General features: G+C 40.4%; 4 protein-coding genes across 6 annotated transcripts; 3 read left to right on the top strand and 1 right to left on the bottom strand.

The window, feature by feature from the left end:
- The first annotated feature begins 266 nt into the window (after window positions 1-266).
- On the top strand, window positions 267-4,242 carry LOC114353747 (SET domain-containing protein SmydA-8). The gene is made up of 8 exons (XM_028305841.1): window positions 267-707; window positions 844-1,043; window positions 1,237-1,460; window positions 1,657-1,944; window positions 2,256-2,499; window positions 3,339-3,569; window positions 3,785-3,873; window positions 4,024-4,242. Exons 1-8 carry the CDS (start codon window positions 664-666, stop codon window positions 4,240-4,242), a joined length of 1,539 nt encoding a protein of 512 aa, XP_028161642.1. The 5' UTR covers window positions 267-663.
- A 331-nt stretch (window positions 4,243-4,573) lies between these two features.
- On the top strand, window positions 4,574-6,523 carry LOC114353748 (erlin-2). 2 transcript variants are annotated; one of them, XM_028305843.1, is made up of 7 exons: window positions 4,574-4,756; window positions 4,864-4,978; window positions 5,094-5,174; window positions 5,246-5,354; window positions 5,428-5,579; window positions 5,656-5,808; window positions 5,890-6,523. In XM_028305843.1, the coding sequence occupies exons 2-7, from the start codon at window positions 4,871-4,873 to the stop codon at window positions 6,250-6,252; spliced, it is 966 nt and encodes a 321-aa protein (XP_028161644.1). In that variant the 5' UTR covers window positions 4,574-4,756; window positions 4,864-4,870; the 3' UTR covers window positions 6,253-6,523. The 2 variants fall into 2 exon arrangements, with proteins under 2 accessions (XP_028161644.1, XP_028161643.1); XM_028305842.1 differs by having other exon boundaries at window positions 4,574-4,782.
- eEF1beta (elongation factor 1-beta) lies at window positions 6,515-9,951 on the bottom strand. Its single transcript, XM_028305844.1, has 3 exons — window positions 9,767-9,951; window positions 9,386-9,629; window positions 6,515-6,909 (listed from the first exon to the last, which is right to left on the bottom strand). The coding sequence occupies exons 1-3, from the start codon at window positions 9,844-9,846 to the stop codon at window positions 6,565-6,567; spliced, it is 669 nt and encodes a 222-aa protein (XP_028161645.1). The 5' UTR covers window positions 9,847-9,951; the 3' UTR covers window positions 6,515-6,564.
- Window positions 9,952-10,058: 107 nt separating this feature from the next.
- On the top strand, window positions 10,059-16,648 carry ND-75 (NADH dehydrogenase (ubiquinone) 75 kDa subunit). Of its 2 annotated transcripts, none has more exons than XM_028305876.1 (8): window positions 10,059-10,115; window positions 10,430-10,594; window positions 10,878-11,209; window positions 11,757-11,898; window positions 13,198-13,323; window positions 14,094-14,189; window positions 14,712-14,885; window positions 16,428-16,648. In XM_028305876.1, the coding sequence occupies exons 2-8, from the start codon at window positions 10,433-10,435 to the stop codon at window positions 16,626-16,628; spliced, it is 1,233 nt and encodes a 410-aa protein (XP_028161677.1). In that variant the 5' UTR covers window positions 10,059-10,115; window positions 10,430-10,432; the 3' UTR covers window positions 16,629-16,648. The 2 variants fall into 2 exon arrangements, with proteins under 2 accessions (XP_028161677.1, XP_028161678.1); XM_028305877.1 differs by having other exon boundaries at window positions 10,107-10,234.
- The last annotated feature ends 666 nt before the right edge of the window (window positions 16,649-17,314 follow it).

The raw sequence follows: 17,314 nt of genomic DNA, 5'->3' as shown, positions 1-17,314 counted from the left end.
AACAGCCATATTAAATGCAATTATTATTTGTAGACTTTTTTGTTTCATTACTGAACAAAATCCCTTAGAACTGAGTTTTCGTAGAAACGTATTTCTTATACAAGTTAGTTATAATTTTTCTTCATGAATATAGCAAAACTTAATACTTTTATTTATTCCATCAAAAGTTCCTCTTACACACGAGTAGATAGGTACACCGGAATTATTATTCTACCTGCAATGAAGGGATACGCAACAATCGTACAACAAAGAAATAGAACAGAAAACATGTTTTTAGGATTATTCATGCATTTGGATTCCATTCCAACTCCTATTCACTTTGAAATCCCTTGTTGAGTAGGATTCAATTTTATATCATCAAGTAACTTTGAAGTTCTATCTAGTAATGGATACTACAATAAGAAATACTTGACTGCACAATTTAACAATAGGCTCCTACCCCCCGGAAGAAATTCTTCGGCTGAACCTGCCGTGCTATGTGGATATGTTAGCAGGTCAGCACTCCGCCCGTGCGCGCGAGAAATGGCGCTAAAAATACCGCACTGTGGACTTCTAAAAATACTCGGGTAATACGCGCAGTCGCACGCCGAGTCCGATGCAGGACGCTATCCGGAAGATATAACGCGATTTTATTAATTGGAAAGGTGAAAATTAACTGAAACAATGAACCCTCGATATGAGATAAAGAAATCTGAGCAGCTTGGAAGGTGCGTCTAACATTTTAATTTTTTTTTACCTCCTTTATTGTATTTTGAGTAGGTATGATCTTCCTACACGACCATACATATTTTGAATTTCGTGTTTTTAAATAATATTGGTAAATAAAGTTTGACAACTTTATAGATATTTAGCAGCAGCTAGAGACTTGAAGGCTGGTGAGAGTATCCTGACAGACGAGCCGTATGCATTAGGCCCGAACAGCGACACGTCACTCGTCTGCTTCAACTGCTACCTGCCGCTGATCAGCAAGTTCCTTGTCTGCAAGAACTGTGCTGTCGCGCCCGTCTGCCCGGGAGATGGATGCCCGGAGGAACTGCCCAAAAGTAAGTCTTGTAGGTAGAATTACCCTCTTTTAAAAGTAGGGAAGTCTTCCCTTTTTACTGGCCTTTTGCTGACGCAAAGTTGGACTGTGGACAGGTAAACTAAAAGGATTGACCACACAGCCTTTTCGAGACTTTCGTAACTCATAATGTTCGTATACCTGTGTAAATAACAACCACTATTTTTTACTTTCAGAATGGCACAGCAGTTCAGAATGCGAATTCTTCAGAAACCTAAAACTGACAAAAGGTTTAAGCCCCATGACGATGGTGCAAAATGTGGGATCTCTATTGGTCCTGCGCGCGATCCTCAAGAAAGAGACTGATCCTGTAGCGTGGGAAGAGTTTATGAGCCTGGAGACTCACTTGGATAAGAGGAAGAATTCCAGTGTTTGGGAATACAACGAAAACAGTGTGAAGGTTTGTTGTATTAAACTATGTAGGTAATGTAAAGGCGCACGCGCATGAGTGACTTGTCACCGTGACAGTATGTCTCATGACAGATTACACGCGCCATGTGTTTTGGTAGAAATTATAACTTGGGAAAATAATATCACGTTCTGTTTGAAGTAAGCTTGTGGTATAGGCACATCTTTATAACTGTCTTTTGTTCCAGTTCATCAAATCATTAGGCCTCCTAGACACCGTATCCGACGAGGACTTAGTTCAAAAGGTGTGCGCTGCTATAGACGTCAACAGCTTCGAAGTCCGCGGGCCTCCCATCCCCGCCATAGGCTGTTCCGAGGTGCTCCGCGGGGTGTACCTCAAGGCAGCACTGTTGGCCCACGACTGTGTGGGCAACACGCACATGTCTATAAATGATAATAATGTGCTGGTGTGCCACGCTAGCACCGATATAAAGAAGGGGGAGACGATTTATTATAATTATACTGATCCTTTGAAGGTGAGCATTATTTTATCTGTAACTATCAGTTTCATCACACTGTTATTGAAAGACTATAACTGATCATTACGTCTCTCGCATTAAAGATGTGCCCTTATTTATTACACTCTATCTATACGATAAAAGCGGGACTATTTCCACCTCTCGTTCTCACTGCTGCAACTCCTGTGTAGCTGGGTTCTCAGTCTTCTCAGCTTGACCGCCAATAAAAACCCAACCAGTGAAGGTCAAGTTTCTCCCGGAGGAATGTAAAATTTACCATACGATAAAAGAAGAATCATCCCGAAAATCTTTAAAACATCATATTGCAGGGCACAGCACTCCGTCAACAGCACCTGCTCGTCGGCAAATACTTCCAGTGTACTTGCAGCCGCTGCAAGGACACCACAGAACTCGGCACACACATGAGCTCGGCTCTATGTCCTGACTGCAAGACGGGCTTCGTGTCCCGTTCAGAGGCCGGTGACTGGGCTTGCGAGGCTTGTAGCAAGAGATTCGAGCAAGCAAATATTGGACATAAGGTGCAGTGCTGCTCCGATAAGCTGGAGGTCATCAGTGAGTTTAACTTTTTCTTAGTTCGTTCGTTTCAAAAGGCATCCCTCGTGGTCGCTACTTGAGCCCCAACGCAACGGCCATTCTAGAAGCTATGTATTGCCCGCCCACTGTCACGTAATTTCGGCAATTCTGCGAGCTATTCTGTCGATCTCATTTCTGATTAGGTCACGCGGGGAAACTCTGAGCATAAACATACCTTAAGCCTTCTTATGAGGCCCTCGTTAGTTTTCATCTATTTCCTTGAGAAACAAGAATTGTTTTCTAAAAATCGAACTACACTGGTCATCACAAAAATAGACTCTCCCGCGACAAGCACTTTCAAACGTATGCATCCCCACTTCCCACCAATATTACTATACTATATTACCATTTAAAAGCCTAGTTCTAAACTTCATTTCATTAAAGGAAAGGTTTTTACCCCAAATGTGTGTCTGTAAAAGAATCCAGAGTCACTTCTTCATAAAATAGATAGTTTTAGACGCATGAGCCAACTTTTATGGCTATAAAACTGTTAAGTTGGGATTAATCGCTATCCATCTGTTAAAGAGTACACGTGAGATCATTATTTGGTTTTATAACCATAAAAATTGGTCTAATTGATCCCAGAGGTGAGCCCAAAGTGAGGTCTTTTTTCAAGTCACATTTATTGTATATCGCGTTTATTAAGAAAATAAATGTGGTTTTCTTTAAGGATATTTATTGGGCTTTCAAATAACACCAATATTGTTGGGGCACCATGATTGTGTCAGTAGAAACGAGTTTTCCTGTAAAACGTTGGTGGGCCGATTTTTGTGATGACCAGTATATTTGCTGATAATATCTATTTTCTTTCCCCCCAGACAAAAAAGATGAGAAAGAGTTAGAAGAGTACATCCGCCACGTGTCCAAAGTGCTGGCTCCGAACCACTACCTCCTGTTAGACGCCACACAACGCCTGGCCGGCGTGCTTCGAGACACAATCAACCGCGAGCCGCACCCCACCAAGAAGCTCATGCGCCGCAAGATACAGCTGTGCAAGGAGATACTGCCGGTGTTGGACAAGCTGTGCCCTGGCATATCGCGTACGAAAGGTAACAAACGACATTCTATAGAAGAAGAAGTCCGTATTTCAAGATACAGTTGTTCTGAGATCTTTTTTTGGTCATACGCAACTGGTATTTTGGACTATATTTTTTTATCAGAGTCCTGTTATAAAACGTACACTACACTTTTTTCCTTAGTTTGAGACCTTACATCGATCATGTCAGTTATCACAAACGTTAAAATGTTTTTTTTTTTGCTCCAGCAATTACTCTTTACGAACTGCACGCAACTACGGCGCAGTTGGCGAAGAAATTATTCGACAGTCGGGAAATTACCGGTACTGGATACATGGTACTAACCTAACCTATTTTGATTAGATTATGTTTTTTTTCTCTGCTTATGTGTGCTCTATCTCGCTCCTAAGCTAATTATGTGCTTGTGATCGAAATAGCGTTACTCAAATTGGCTATTGCCGCCATTTTAATTAACGTTTATTTTTAGGATGAACTGATGAACGCCGAGAAATTCCTGAAGCAGTCCTTGGAGATGCTCTTCATCGAACCCGGTAACTCTCCCGAAGGCGAGCTCTGCGCGAAGGCCCTGGAGGAATACCGGGCGCTCAAGGCGACTATGAATACTGTGCTGGATGGAATACACGCGGAGGGCAAGGCATACGTTAGCGCTGCGGAGAGGGACGACCCTTTGAACCAAGTCGAATAAAAGTTCATTTTTTAACAAAGTTTTTTGTTTCATTTAGTACATCTGGTGTAGGATGATCCACAATAAGCTAGAAGACAAACTCAGCCAATGGCAGTCTACTGCTGGATGTACTCTCCAGGAGTGAAGAAGAAATGAACAAGAAATTATTAATTCCTGTCTCGGTCCAATAGATTTCTCTATGTTATCGGTCCATCCATCGTTGACCGAGATATTTTTTTTTTATTAACCAAATAAAATTTCATTAACTATCGTTTTCATAGTGGCTGTACGTAACATGTTTTCATTGTCCGTCTACCGTATTAAAAAAAAGAATGTCAGATGTCACTTGTCAAATTTATAGACGAATTTCTTTCGAATTGCTAAAATACAATTTTATCGCTAATTACAAGGAAATCGACGATCTGTAATTAATATTTAATATTATATGGGCTCTAAATATTGTATAAACTCCAGCGCTTTGCTCTGAAGTATAATAATTAGTGCAGTAACACAGTTATTCATCATACCGCTATTTGTGAGTGTACACTTCGATTTGTGGAGGTGATTACTTATTGCCTTGGATTAGTGAGGTATACCGCGGTTTAGTGGGATTCTAAACGTTGTTAAATTGTTTTCGTGCAGGCCAGGCATGGCGGACCAGTCATCTGTATTGGCTATAGTGATCCTAGCAGTGGGAGTCACGGTCCACTTCTCGTTGCATAAAGTTGAAGAAGGGCATGTGGGAGTTTATTATCGTGTAAGTATATTGATAAAAAAGGAATAACCCTTCATTAGGTTTCGTTTGTGTTTGGTAGAATAATGTTTACCATAAGGAGCTATACTGTATGATCATTTACTGTTTTTGTTCTTAGGGAGGAGCTTTGCTCCCAGTGACGAGTCAGCCTGGTTTCCACATGATGATTCCCCTTTTGACATCATACAAAGCTATTCAGGTTAGTACAATTAATATTCTATAGTTCTTATTGAAGGAAACAAAGCTTATTTTTTTGTTGTTTAATTTCAGACGACACTTCAAACTGATGAAGTAAAAAATGTACCCTGTGGAACCAGTGGAGGAGTCATGATATATTTTGAAAGAATTGAAGTTGTTAACAAATTGGAACCAGCTAGTGGTATGTTTATTTTTATATTATTATTAACTTTAGGGTTTTAAGTGTATGATCTGATTGTATGTCTATTTTTCAGTGTTGGATATGGTACGAAACTTCACAGCTGAGTATGACAAAACCCTCATATTCAACAAGGTCCACCATGAATTGAATCAGTTCTGCAGTGCCCATACCTTACATGAGGTATACATAGACTTATTTGACCAGATTGATGAGAATTTGAGGACAGTAAGTAAACTAGTACAATAACTCGCCTTCTTTTGAAGTGTGTAATTTTTTCTAATCTTGTTTTTTTCTGTATCAGGCACTACAAAGAGATCTTGACGAAATGGCCCCAGGCCTAAGGGTGCAGGCGGTCAGGGTGACCAAACCAAAGATACCAGAGACAATCCGTAAAAACTATGAGCTTATGGAGGCTGAAAAGTCAAAGCTTTTGATTGCTGCTCAACATCAAAAGGTATCAGATTAATTTAGCATTGAAGTAAAAATAAAATTTCTATACAAAGTCTTATTTTTCTCATTAATCCAATATTTTTAGGTGGTTGAGAAAGAAGCTGAGACAGCCAGACGTAAAGCTGTAATTGAGGCAGAAAAAGAGGCCCAGGTTGCCAAAATTCAATATGAACAGAAGATCATGGAAAAGGAATCATTGCAGAAAATAGAACTCATTGAAGACAGTATCCACAAAGCTAAGCAACAAACCAAGGCTGAGGCAGATTATTACCATCTGAAGAAACAAGCTGAAGCAAATAAACTTCTGCTGACAAAAGAATATTTGGACTTGAAGAAGTATGAAGCTCTCTCTCAGAACAATAAGATCTATTTTGGAAGTGACATCCCTAATATGTTCCTTCAAGCTAGTGTTGGTGAGAGTGGAGTCAAAAGTGTTCAGGTTGAATGAGTAGTTGTTACTCTGACAAGACCTCTGCTAGTCATTGAGTAGTGTGCGAAGTATTTATACTTTTTCTAAGCAAATTGTGGGTCTCTATACATAATAATTGTCTTTTGATGAAAGATTCTGATATTGTGATATAACTTTGTATTTATTGTATACTCATTCATGCATTAGCATTTCTTAAAAGTTATTAATGTAAGGTCTAAACATTCGACTGACTTGACATAAAAGATCAATGTAAATATTTGTTTAAGTAAAATAAACAAACTAGAATTATTTAAATTGTTTTATTGAAAAGAAAATAAATTATGGCTTCATTTAGATTTTGTTGAAAGCAGCAATATCAACAGATTGGACAAAGTCTTCGAATTCCTGGATCTTTTCTGTAAGGAGGTCCACAGACACCTTATCGTCTTCAATCACACACATGATCTGAAGTTTGTTGATACCATAACCTACAGGGACAAGTTTGGAGGCACCCCACAAGAGACCATCCATCTCAATGGTGCGGACCTGGTTTTCCATTTCTTTCATGTCTGTTTCATCGTCCCAGGGCTTGACATCAAGGATGATTGAGGACTTGGCAATGAGGGCAGGTTTCTTGGATTTTTTGTCAGCATATGCCTTCAGACGCTCTTCACGAATTCTGGCTGCCTCTGCATCCTGTTGAATAAGAATAAATTAAATCTTAGCTGATTTCATTCAATTTAAATTTGGGGGTATACAACTAAACAATGTTGGTAAGTTACTGCAGAATAAGTTTTTTGTGTTAAGTGCCCTAGAAAGGGCCTATGTATTAAAGAAACTATTTGAATGAGGATCATTTCGATTTTTAGCTGTGAATGCAGGTTTATAGGGCTAAGAAATCCTTAATACACAGTGCAAAAATTTTTGTTCTACGACAAAAATTTACGAAGTTATGGCCAAATTACTAAAAAAGTTCACTGAACGCCCGGCGCGGGGACGATGACGTCATTATATCCGATCCGAACGCTGCCGGCGTACTGCGTGGATAGAAAATATTTTTTTCTAGCCAAATTATCAGTTTTAGAGAAAAACTTGTAATGACATTTATTCATCAGAATAAAGTAAGCTATCGATAGGTAATTTTTAAAAATGGAAATTGTGAAAAATAACGCAAAAAATCCATACGCTCATACGATTCAATGGCACGCAGAGACGCGATTGGGGTCTCCGCGGTGGTATATTTGGCGATTTATTCAAATAAAGTGTACATAGTATTATTATGTTCAATACAAACAATCATTAAGTTACACTCACCCCAACCGCGTCTCCGCATTGCATCGAATCCTATGAAAATGTGGTTTTTGGACATAGCAATACTTATTTTTCACAATTTTTATTTTTAAAAATTACTGGTCGATAGGTTACTTTATTTTGAAGAATAAATGTTATTAAAAGTTTTTTTCTAAAACTGATAGTTTAGCCGTAAAAAAATATTTTCCATCCCATTAGTACGCCGGCTGCGCTCGATTCGGATATAATGACGTCACGCGGCCTTGCGTACGTTGACTTTTAGCGGCAAAAACGGCCTATGTTTATTACTTAATATCTTCGTAAGTAATGGTCCGATTTGGATAATTCAAAAAGATATATCTTTCTTATGTCTTAAAGATTAACGTAGATTAGAGATGAAACGGATATCCGGCAACTATCCGGTAGGCCGGATATCCGGCCTAAATTTACTATCCGGCCGGATACCGGATAGTAGCTCACTATCCGGCCGGATACCGGATATTAAAAAACTACGGAAATTTCCTGTAATAAAATGAAACACATTAATCTTTGAGTTAAATATCAATTAAATGGCTTATAATAATGACGGTTTTTATCTAAAGTCCAAAAAGTTACAAAAAAGCCATATTAAGGCCTTTCAAAATTTCCTTTCTGGGCTATTCACTCTAATAACGAATACATAAATAGTAAATAATATATATTTTATTGTCGAAATATTGCCAAATAAAATAGGCGATCTTTTTTTCACTGATGGTCTGATCACATACAGGGTGACTTTGAAATTGTTGGCATCCTTTTATTAAAGACTACTCATGATACATAGTGCATTCCCCAAATATGAGACAAATCCAATGAGATTTTTTGTTATTATTTTAACTATGTATTTGTATTAGTGTGCTCTTAAAAAGAGTTTAAAACTATTGTCCAGTCAACAGCACATCATCCTATACATTTGGTTGCAAAATAACACTTCTTCATTTCAGCCATAGGACGTCCACTGCTGAACATAGACCTCCCCCGATGCTTTCCATGTTGATCGATTGGTAGCGGCCTGAGTCCAGCGCTTCCCTGCTACCTTTACGATGTCGTCGGTCCACCTTGTAGGTGGACGTCCCACGCTGCGTTTTCCGGTACGCGGCCTCCATTCCAGAACCTTTCTGCCCCATCGGCCGTCAGTTCTGCATACTATGTGCCCTGCCCATTGCCACTTCAGCTTGCTAATCCGTCGGGCTATGTCGGCGACTTTGGTTCGTTTACGGATCTCCTCATTTCTGTAGCACTTAATACATTGAAATAAGATGCCACAGTAATACAGTATGAAGATTGATGTGCTGTCTGTACAAGATTTCAAATATTGAAATTTTAATTCATTTGATATGACTCATATTTGGGGAATCATGAGTAAAATCTTATTTTAAAAAGAATGCCAACGATTTCAAAGTCACCCTGTATAATGTAGTTCAGTCAGATTACGCAGCAAGTAAACTAATTGAATTTTCGCTATTCAATCACATACTCACGATGGCAACCGAAATCGCCCGAATTGATCTGCCCCTTTAGACTAGTGGCAAAATCTGACATTCTATTCGAACGAATTCGATTTTAGAAAAGTGTGACTTGTCTTGTCTACTAGACCCACTGATCGCGTTAGAAGCACCTGTGCGGCGCTAAACTCGTTACGACATGCAACATGACAATGGGACAACTATCCGGCCGCCGGATATCCGGCTATCCGGCCTAGCAGCTCGCCGGATATCCGGTATCCGGTATCCGGCCAAACAAATATCCGTTTCATCTCTAACGTAGATACTAGTTTTATTGAATTTTCTACAACAGTACTGATCCTCATTAAGAAATTCTGACATGGAGATTTATTACATACCTCTTCCTCATCACCAGAGCCAAATAGGTCGACATCATCATCGTCGTCGTCCTTGGCGGCAGGTGCTGGAGCCGTGGTCTTGCCGCCGGCGGTCAGGGGGCTCACACAATCAGCCCAGGACTTGCGCTCGGCTGGTGTGTATGAGGCAATCTGGTTGTACCAGCGGAGGGCGTGTGGTAAGCTGGCGGCCGGCGCTTTGCCGACCTTCTCAAACACCTGTACATCACCTTGAGAAGGTGTGTAGCTGGAAAAACATTTGAACTGTGATAAAACCAACACTACGGAACATAGGAAACGCTAATGCTGGTTAAGGTTAGGGTTACAGTCGAGGTCGACGTGGTTCAATTTTACAACCTATGCTAATTTTCAAAGAGAGCTTACCCACACACATAGCTTCTTTCAGCCAAATAAGTGTTTAGGTCATTGAGTCCCTGGGCGGTTTTTACGTCTCCAATAGTCATTTTTGGATGGATTTTAAGGATTTTTGTACTGCTTTACCACACGGCCCGGTAGAAGACGAGCGAAAGAGAAAGAAATAGAAAAAAAAGAACTGAAGTTCTTTTTCTTAATGTTACCGGTTTAGACAATTCACAATTAAGCCAAGATTAATACAAACCATAGAGAAAACCGGTATTTTGCAAAAGTTTTTGTTGGACTGTATCCCACATTGACATTTGTTTGACAGTTCTTGTATCTGTCACCCATTTCTGAAATTTTTAGACAAAAATTGGTACGAAATTTTCAATAAATACGACGTAGATTATTTAAAAACTACTAAAATTATCCACAAAATTATAATCTAGATAATATAGAAACAGCTTAGGCTTGAAAGTATAAATATTTACATAGGTTAGCTGCCAATACTTATGTAACAACAACACAGTATTTAACCATATTTCGTCGGTATTAGTGACTTGTAATTGATAATATTGTGTGCTAATTGGTCCCTAACAACTGTTTAGTTAGTGAAATATATCCAAAGTGGATTAAAAGTATTAGTTTTGTGGTAATGCGTAATTTATGATTGGTGCATGTTTGCTGCAGAAAATGCTACGCCAGCCGCTGTCTCGGGCGCTTGCGTTGAGCTCGTCGGCGCGCGCGGCCCCTCTGGCGGCCCGCCAGTACTCGGTGCCAGCGCAGCCTGAGAAAGTAGAAGTCTTCATTGATGACCAACCTGTACATGTCCTACCAGGAACCACTGTTTTGCAGGTAATATTTTGTATTGGGTTTACAACGTAGATTATGTTTATAAACAAACAAGCAGCTCATATAATTTCAAAACTCCTAAGTTCTATTATGCTGAATGATGATGAGAAATATATGTTGTAGTTACTGTAAAGAAGATGAAAAGAATATTCATTTATTTTTTCTTACAAACAAAATTTTATTGAGCTATAGGTGCACTTCAGTAGACATTATAGGTAATACACACAGGAAATAACTTTTATATTGTAATAAATTGTAGTTCAATAATAAAATGTACTCTTTACAGGCAGCTGCTCAGGTCGGAGTAGAAATCCCAAGATTCTGTTACCATGAACGTTTGGCAGTTGCTGGCAACTGCCGAATGTGTCTGGTCGAGGTTGAGAAGTCACCCAAGCCCGTCGCAGCCTGCGCCATGCCCGTCATGAAAGGCATGAGGGTCAAAACCAACTCGGACCTGACCAGGAAGGCAAGAGAGGGTGTAATGGAGTTCCTTCTTGTGAATCATCCACTGGATTGTCCCATTTGCGACCAGGGAGGAGAGTGTGATCTGCAGGATCAGTCTATGGCTTTTGGATCAGACAGGAGCCGTTTCACTGACATACATTTCTCTGGTAAAAGGTTAGTGAGTGTTTCTAAATATTTTGTAATTTTTGAAAAAACCATACCAGTAATTTCTTATTAGAAAAAGTAGGGCTACTAGAATCAACAGTTACAAAAATTGTTGTGCCTCTTAAGCTCAATCTATTTGGTGATATTTATCCTCTACTAGCGGCCGCCCGCGACTTCGTACGCAAGGATCCTGTTTTACCCCCTTTTCCCGAATTTTCTTTGCTATAAACCTCACGGAGCCCGAGACCTTTCCAACGAATGCAAAACTGTGGAAATCGGTTCGTGCGTTCTGGAGTTATAGCGTCAGGGAGGAAAACCCGACTTATTTTTATATAGTAGATTACACATATTTTCCTGCTATCTTTACGATGTCGTCGGTCCACCTTGTAGGTGTACGTCCCACGCTGCGTTTTCCGGTACGCGGCCTCCATTCCAGAACCTTGCGCTGGACGCAGGCCGCTACCAATCGATCAACGTGGCCTATGTTCAGCACTGGACGTCCTATGGCTGAAATGATGATGATGATGATGACACATATTTTTTTTTTATAAATCAGGGCAGTAGAAGACAAAGACGTGGGCCCGCTCATCAAGACGATTATGACGCGATGCATCCACTGCACGCGCTGCATCCGGTTCGCTTCGGAAGTGGCTGGCGTTGACGATTTCGGCACCACTGGCAGAGGCACTGACATGCAGGTTACAAATCTTTGAAAAGTTCCTTTATCTTCTTTTTTCATTCGTCGGCCGTTTGGTGTAGTGGTTCGAAACGGACCACTATTCCGGAGGTAGCGGGTTCGATTCCCGCACAGTACAAACATTTGTGTGCATGAACATATTTGCTTGTATTAGACTGGGTGTTTTCTATGTATAATAAGTATGTATTTACAAAAAATAAAAGTATTTAAGTATGTTTATATCCATTGTCTAGTACCCATAGTACAAGCATTGCTTAGTTTGGGACTAGAAGCGCAGTGTAAATGTCCAAGGACATTTATTCATTTACTAGCGTCCGCCCGCGACTTCGTACGCGTGGATCTCGTTTTACCCCCCCTTCATCTTCTTACGCGGTTTAGATTTTTTCTTACAAATGTTTTTTCCCGCTAACTCCCGTTCCCGTGGGAATTTTGCAATATCCTGTTGTAACTAAGCTTTAAGTTTACTAAGGTACCTGCATGCAAAATTTCAAGAGTCTATCTTACGCGGTTTAGATTTTTTCATACAAATGTTTTTTCCCACTAACTCCCGTTCCCGTGGGAATTTTCCAATATCCTGTTGTAACTAAGCTTTAAGTTTACTAAGGTACCTCCATGCCAAATTTCCAGCGTCTAACTTAAGCGGTTTAGATTTTTCATACAAAAGTATTTTCCCGCTAAATCCCGTTCCCGTGGGAATTCCTAAGTATCCTATAACCTGCCCAGGAGTATGAAGAATAATTGTACCAAGTTTCGTTAAAATCCGTGGAGTAGTTTTTGTTTCTATAAGGAACATACAGACAGACAGACAGACAAAAATTTTACTGATTGCATTTTTGGCATCAGTATCGATCACTAATCACCCCCTGATAGTTATTTTGAAAATATATTTCATGTACAGAATTGACCTCTCTACAGATTTATTATAAGTTAAGATTTATTATTCATTTATGGCCAGGTCTGGGATATTATTAGGGCCCACAGAGTGACTTCACCAATGAATTCCAGCAAAGTCATGTTAATGACTCAAAAATTTAATTTCATTGTGTAGTACTTATACAGAAATTTTTTCAAGCTTCTCATTAATAGCTGTTTATATTTGAATAATATAAACAAAAGCATACTCATTATACAAATGCTTATCTCAAATTGGAATGTAGGCATGTTCTGAATAGGTTGTCTTATAGAGCTTATAATATTATCCAATTTTTTATTTAAGTCAATCAAAAATCATCATGGCTTTAGATTTACACAAGATTAGGCAAGATGTCTTAATTATATCTAACTAATTGTTTATTTCTAGGTTGGAACATATGTGGAGAAAATGTTCCTCTCAGAGTTGTCTGGCAACATCATTGACCTGTGCCCCGTGGGAGCCCTGACCTCGAAACCCTACAGCTTTGCTGCACGACCCTGGGAGACCAGGAGGGTAAGTGTTGTCAATAAGTTATTTCAGAATTAAAGAAAGAAAGAAAGAAAGAAACATTTATTGCCATGGACATCACAAAAGACAAAAGAGGTAAAATAAAAAAAAAAGCAAATAAGACAGAGGTGACATAAAACATACAATGAATGAGCAAGTAAACTAAGCAGTGCCACCCTGTCGCACAGCGATGCCCATCGCAATGGGACCCCACTCAGCATATGCCGTGGCCCCCGGTGAGGGAGGCCACGACGCTGGTTTTCAGTGTGCCCCATGCCGAGTGAGAGTCACGGACACTACGGAATTAGTTCTACCATAGTTAGCTTTACCATGTACACAATGTACCATAACAACAATGTCAACAGCATTGTTGTGTTCCAGCAGTTAGAGGTAAGATAGCCAGTTCCTCTGTGGTTGAGGATTCCGGGTGAAGCTCGCTTCCACTTTCGGTCTGATCATCACTTACCATCAGGTGAGATACAGGCCAAGAGCTTGCTCGTTGTGGATAAAAAAAAATGTAATCAGGATCAATTTCAACTAAAATAGAAGGACACGGGTCTTAAAGTGACATTTATGACTTGAGTTACATTATGTACTCACCTTTTGAAGTTTTGGCTGCTATGCTGCAGCCTTGGTCACTGGCAGACAGGATCAATTTATTGGTGAAATAATATTTATAGGACTACCTAGCTACCTACCATTTTTGAACATTTTCGATAGTAATTTTACTTGTATTTTTGCAAATTAGTTGTTTTATGATGAATATGTTTTTGCAGATTGACTCCGTCGACGTTTTGGACCCTCTGGGTAGCAATATCGTCGTCGCCACGCGCACCAATGAAGTGTTGCGTATTCTTCCTAGGACTAATGAGGTTTGTAAACGCTAATTCATCAACAGCCCTTTACAGTCCACTGCTGGACTCTGAGCCTCCTCCACTATAGTGGAGGGTTTTGCCATAATCGTTTGCCATAATAAAGCCGTGTGGTGACGGCAGAGTAGAATACATTTGTCACCAACCCCTACTCTTCCCGCGGGTGTCGTAAGAGGCGACTTAGGGACTACACATCAAACAGAGAATGGGCAGCAGCGCTCTCTGAAAAACATCAATCTTTTAAACTGCGATCTCCAACCCGCCTGCCAAGCGTGGAGATAATGGCAAAACGCTAATTATCCCTCCACAATACTTTTTGAGACTGTCGTAGCATTTCTTTTCGTTTATTGTATTGAAGAATTATATGTTTTAGTAGTTTTTTAATTGAGGTACCTAGTAATTTTAAAGCAGTCGATAGATGACACTAATACTAAAACAGACAATAGGCGAGAATCGCAATTTGGCCATTAAAATACACACATAACAGCTGCTTAACTCAAATAAAAACTGTTTGTTGTGCAGGAGATCAACGAGGAGTGGCTGTCTGACAAGTCTCGCTTCGCGTGCGACGGGCTCAAGCGGCAGAGACTGGTCACGCCCATGCTGAAAGACAGCCGCGGGAACCTCGTGCCGGCCGAGTGGGAAGACGCCATCGTGGCCGCCGCGAGAGCCCTACGCGACTGTCCGCCCGACAAGGTGAGAGCAGCCGAGTATAAATCACAGCAAACTAATAGACAGTTTGACACCATACCCCAATAATTCGAAACCACAACTGTTTTAATAATTACCTTTTTAAAAAAATAAAACCGACTTCAAATGCGTGAACACAAAAAAAAACTGAAAATTAAAAATATTGCGTATAAAAAAGTTCATCCCCAATTTTCCACCCTTGGGGGTTATTTTTTCTATTATTAAATTTAAATGGGACCACCCTTGAGGTATTACCTATACGCCGAAAAAAGATTTGTTCAAATCGGTTCATAATTGGCGGAGTTATCGCGTAACAAACATAGAAAAAATAAAAACATACGGGTCGAATTGATAACCTCCTTTTTTGAAGTCGGTTGAAAAGACCCTTCATTCTGGTCTTAAAAACTTTAATTTAAAATTACCTGTAAATTACGATTTTTGTTCGCATTGTAATTGAAAAAAGTAGTTTGATTGAGTTGACAAAATAGTGACGTCACTTGCTTGTAGTGCCATACAAAATCTATGGGAGAGTTTCGTTTTGACAGATTTAAAAAGTACGTCAATTGACTGGTGGTGTCAACATGTCTATTCCATCAGCCCCCTTCCATCATCGCGGAACCAGACGCAGGTTAGCGTACCATCCCTAGATTGTTGACATTCACCAGCTCGCACTAAGCGTTTCGATGACTCTTTTATAATGCGAACAGCTAGGGACTGGAATTCGCTGCCTACTGCTCTTTCCCGAAGACTATAATCCGGGCATTTTTTAAGGCGAGAGTGAATAGGCACTTACAGGGCAGATATGTACCAACCTAGACTGCATCCCACTTAACATCAGGTGCGATTGTGGTCAAATAACTGCCTTGTTATGCATAAGGAGGAATACACGGTAGCAGTCACGCGGCAGGAGTATTACGCCTATACTAATGGACAGCAGTGGCAATCTGGTCTCTACCGAATCAACTATTAAAGACAACTAAATGATGCCGTTGTGGAGGTCTAGCTCCATGCCTTTTTAGGCAAGCAGTGGGTGGATTGTCGTGGATTACAGACAGGAGTGGGATGCGGTAGCAAGTCATGGAATAAAACGCTGCAGTATTCAAGTTAGGGGTATGTCAGAAGCAGGAGTAAGATGTGGCTCAGTGCCACTCACATAATAGGCGTTGTAGCTGCTAAGAAGCACCAAGCCACTAAGTTGTTTTTAAAAGCTCCCTGGAGGTATTTGTCCAGCTGTCGTCCTTTGGTTGAAACGAACTCACAAATTAAAAGCTCCACGACAACCACCCTGTACTACAATCAACCGATAGGCGATTATCACACTGCGCCGCGCTCCGCCGCGGTACGCGGGACGACAGATTTATTCATTGTATGCAAGTATCTCAGTTTGTATAGAAAACACGCGCGGCAGAACACACTGACAACGCGTCTGCGCGCGGGATTTTTTATATGAAATCACGCGGACCGCGGCGTATCGCGGCGCAGTGTGATAATCGCCATACGGATACGATTTCCTTTCCTCATCATTCAACCAAAATGTTTCTTCCCCAGCTGCTAGCAGTAGGGGGCGGCATGGCAGACGCGGAATCCTTGGTGGCGCTGAAGGACCTGGTAAACCGCCTGGGCTCGGAGCAGGCCTGCACCGAACACTACTTCCCCATGCAGGGCGCCGGCACTGACCTCCGTTCCTCCTACCTGCTGAATACTAAGATTGCCAGTGAGTTTGTGTTTTATAGTCATCTTTTTGAGTAGCTACTGAAAAAAGTGGCAGAGCGCGTGTAAATCAAAATGTATTTAGACACCTGTAGCCTTCACAGTCCCCTCGCGCGGCGCACGTCAGAATGTGGCGAACGCGGACACAGGTGCGTATAAGGGCTCTTTCTATTTAGACGTTTCGTCTCGGACGTTTGTCGTGCGTTTGCAGGACCGTACGCGGTAAATTGTATGACAATAGGGATGTTTCCTGGGTCAAAAAGCAAGAGTTTTAATTAGTCCGTCAGTTAACTTATCAAAAAATACTCTACACGTATTTTTTACTTTTTCAAACTAATGAAAATTTAAAGAGATAAGCGCGCCAAAGTTCATAAGAAGAGACCCGTGACGTCAATGCGTGCATAAAAGTGCCGCACGTTGTGACGTCGTGCGGAACTTCAACGCACCATAACTATGTAATTATTTGTTAGATTGACAAATAAAAATATATGTGTCCAATAATTTTTGATATTAAACATGACGGACTAAAAAAATTTTTTTAGGAAACTAGCCTATTACCAATAATTAATGATATTGTAAACACGCAGGCTAAACGTCCGACACGTAACGTCTAAATTGAAAGCGCCTTAAGGCCGGGTAACAGAGAAAATGGCGAAAATGAGGTTTTCATTTTTCATTTTTGAGGTACTAAACAGTAAAATAAAAGGCTAAGATTTTTTTTGGGC

The sequence above is a fragment of the Ostrinia furnacalis genome, unplaced genomic scaffold (genome assembly GCF_004193835.3).
Source record: "Ostrinia furnacalis isolate ACB-3 unplaced genomic scaffold, ASM419383v2 OfSCF1803, whole genome shotgun sequence".
Classification (NCBI taxonomy): domain Eukaryota; kingdom Metazoa; phylum Arthropoda; class Insecta; order Lepidoptera; family Crambidae; genus Ostrinia; species Ostrinia furnacalis.
Note: the sequence above shows the minus strand (reverse complement) of the source record. Positions and strands in the feature narration are given on the sequence as shown.

What these genes read in the sequence shown, in the direction of transcription:
- LOC114353747 (XM_028305841.1), top strand. Translation starts at nt 664, where the DNA reads ATGAACCCTCGATATGAGATAAAGAAATCTGAGCAGCTTGGAAG. An exon ending in CCCGGAGGAACTGCCCAAAA is followed by an intron (nt 1,044 to 1,236) that starts GTAAGTCTTGTA and finishes TTTTACTTTCAG; the next exon opens with AATGGCACAGCAGTTCAGAA. An exon ending in CGATAAGCTGGAGGTCATCA is followed by an intron (nt 2,500 to 3,338) that starts GTGAGTTTAACT and finishes CTTTCCCCCCAG; the next exon opens with ACAAAAAAGATGAGAAAGAG.
- LOC114353748 (XM_028305843.1), top strand. Translation starts at nt 4,871, where the DNA reads ATGGCGGACCAGTCATCTGTATTGGCTATAGTGATCCTAGCAGTGGGA. An exon ending in ATGTGGGAGTTTATTATCGT is followed by an intron (nt 4,979 to 5,093) that starts GTAAGTATATTG and finishes TTTTGTTCTTAG; the next exon opens with GGAGGAGCTTTGCTCCCAGT. An exon ending in CATCATACAAAGCTATTCAG is followed by an intron (nt 5,175 to 5,245) that starts GTTAGTACAATT and finishes GTTTAATTTCAG; the next exon opens with ACGACACTTCAAACTGATGA.
- eEF1beta (XM_028305844.1), bottom strand. Translation starts at nt 9,846, where the DNA reads ATGACTATTGGAGACGTAAAAACCGCCCAGGGACTCAATGACCTAAAC. An exon ending in GAAAGAAGCTATGTGTGTGG is followed by an intron (nt 9,630 to 9,766) that starts GTAAGCTCTCTT and finishes ATGTTTTTCCAG; the next exon opens with CTACACACCTTCTCAAGGTG. An exon ending in GCTCTGGTGATGAGGAAGAG is followed by an intron (nt 6,910 to 9,385) that starts GTATGTAATAAA and finishes CTTATTCAACAG; the next exon opens with GATGCAGAGGCAGCCAGAAT.
- ND-75 (XM_028305876.1), top strand. Translation starts at nt 10,433, where the DNA reads ATGCTACGCCAGCCGCTGTCTCGGGCGCTTGCGTTGAGCTCGTCGGCG. An exon ending in CAGGAACCACTGTTTTGCAG is followed by an intron (nt 10,595 to 10,877) that starts GTAATATTTTGT and finishes TACTCTTTACAG; the next exon opens with GCAGCTGCTCAGGTCGGAGT. An exon ending in GACCCTGGGAGACCAGGAGG is followed by an intron (nt 13,324 to 14,093) that starts GTAAGTGTTGTC and finishes ATGTTTTTGCAG; the next exon opens with ATTGACTCCGTCGACGTTTT.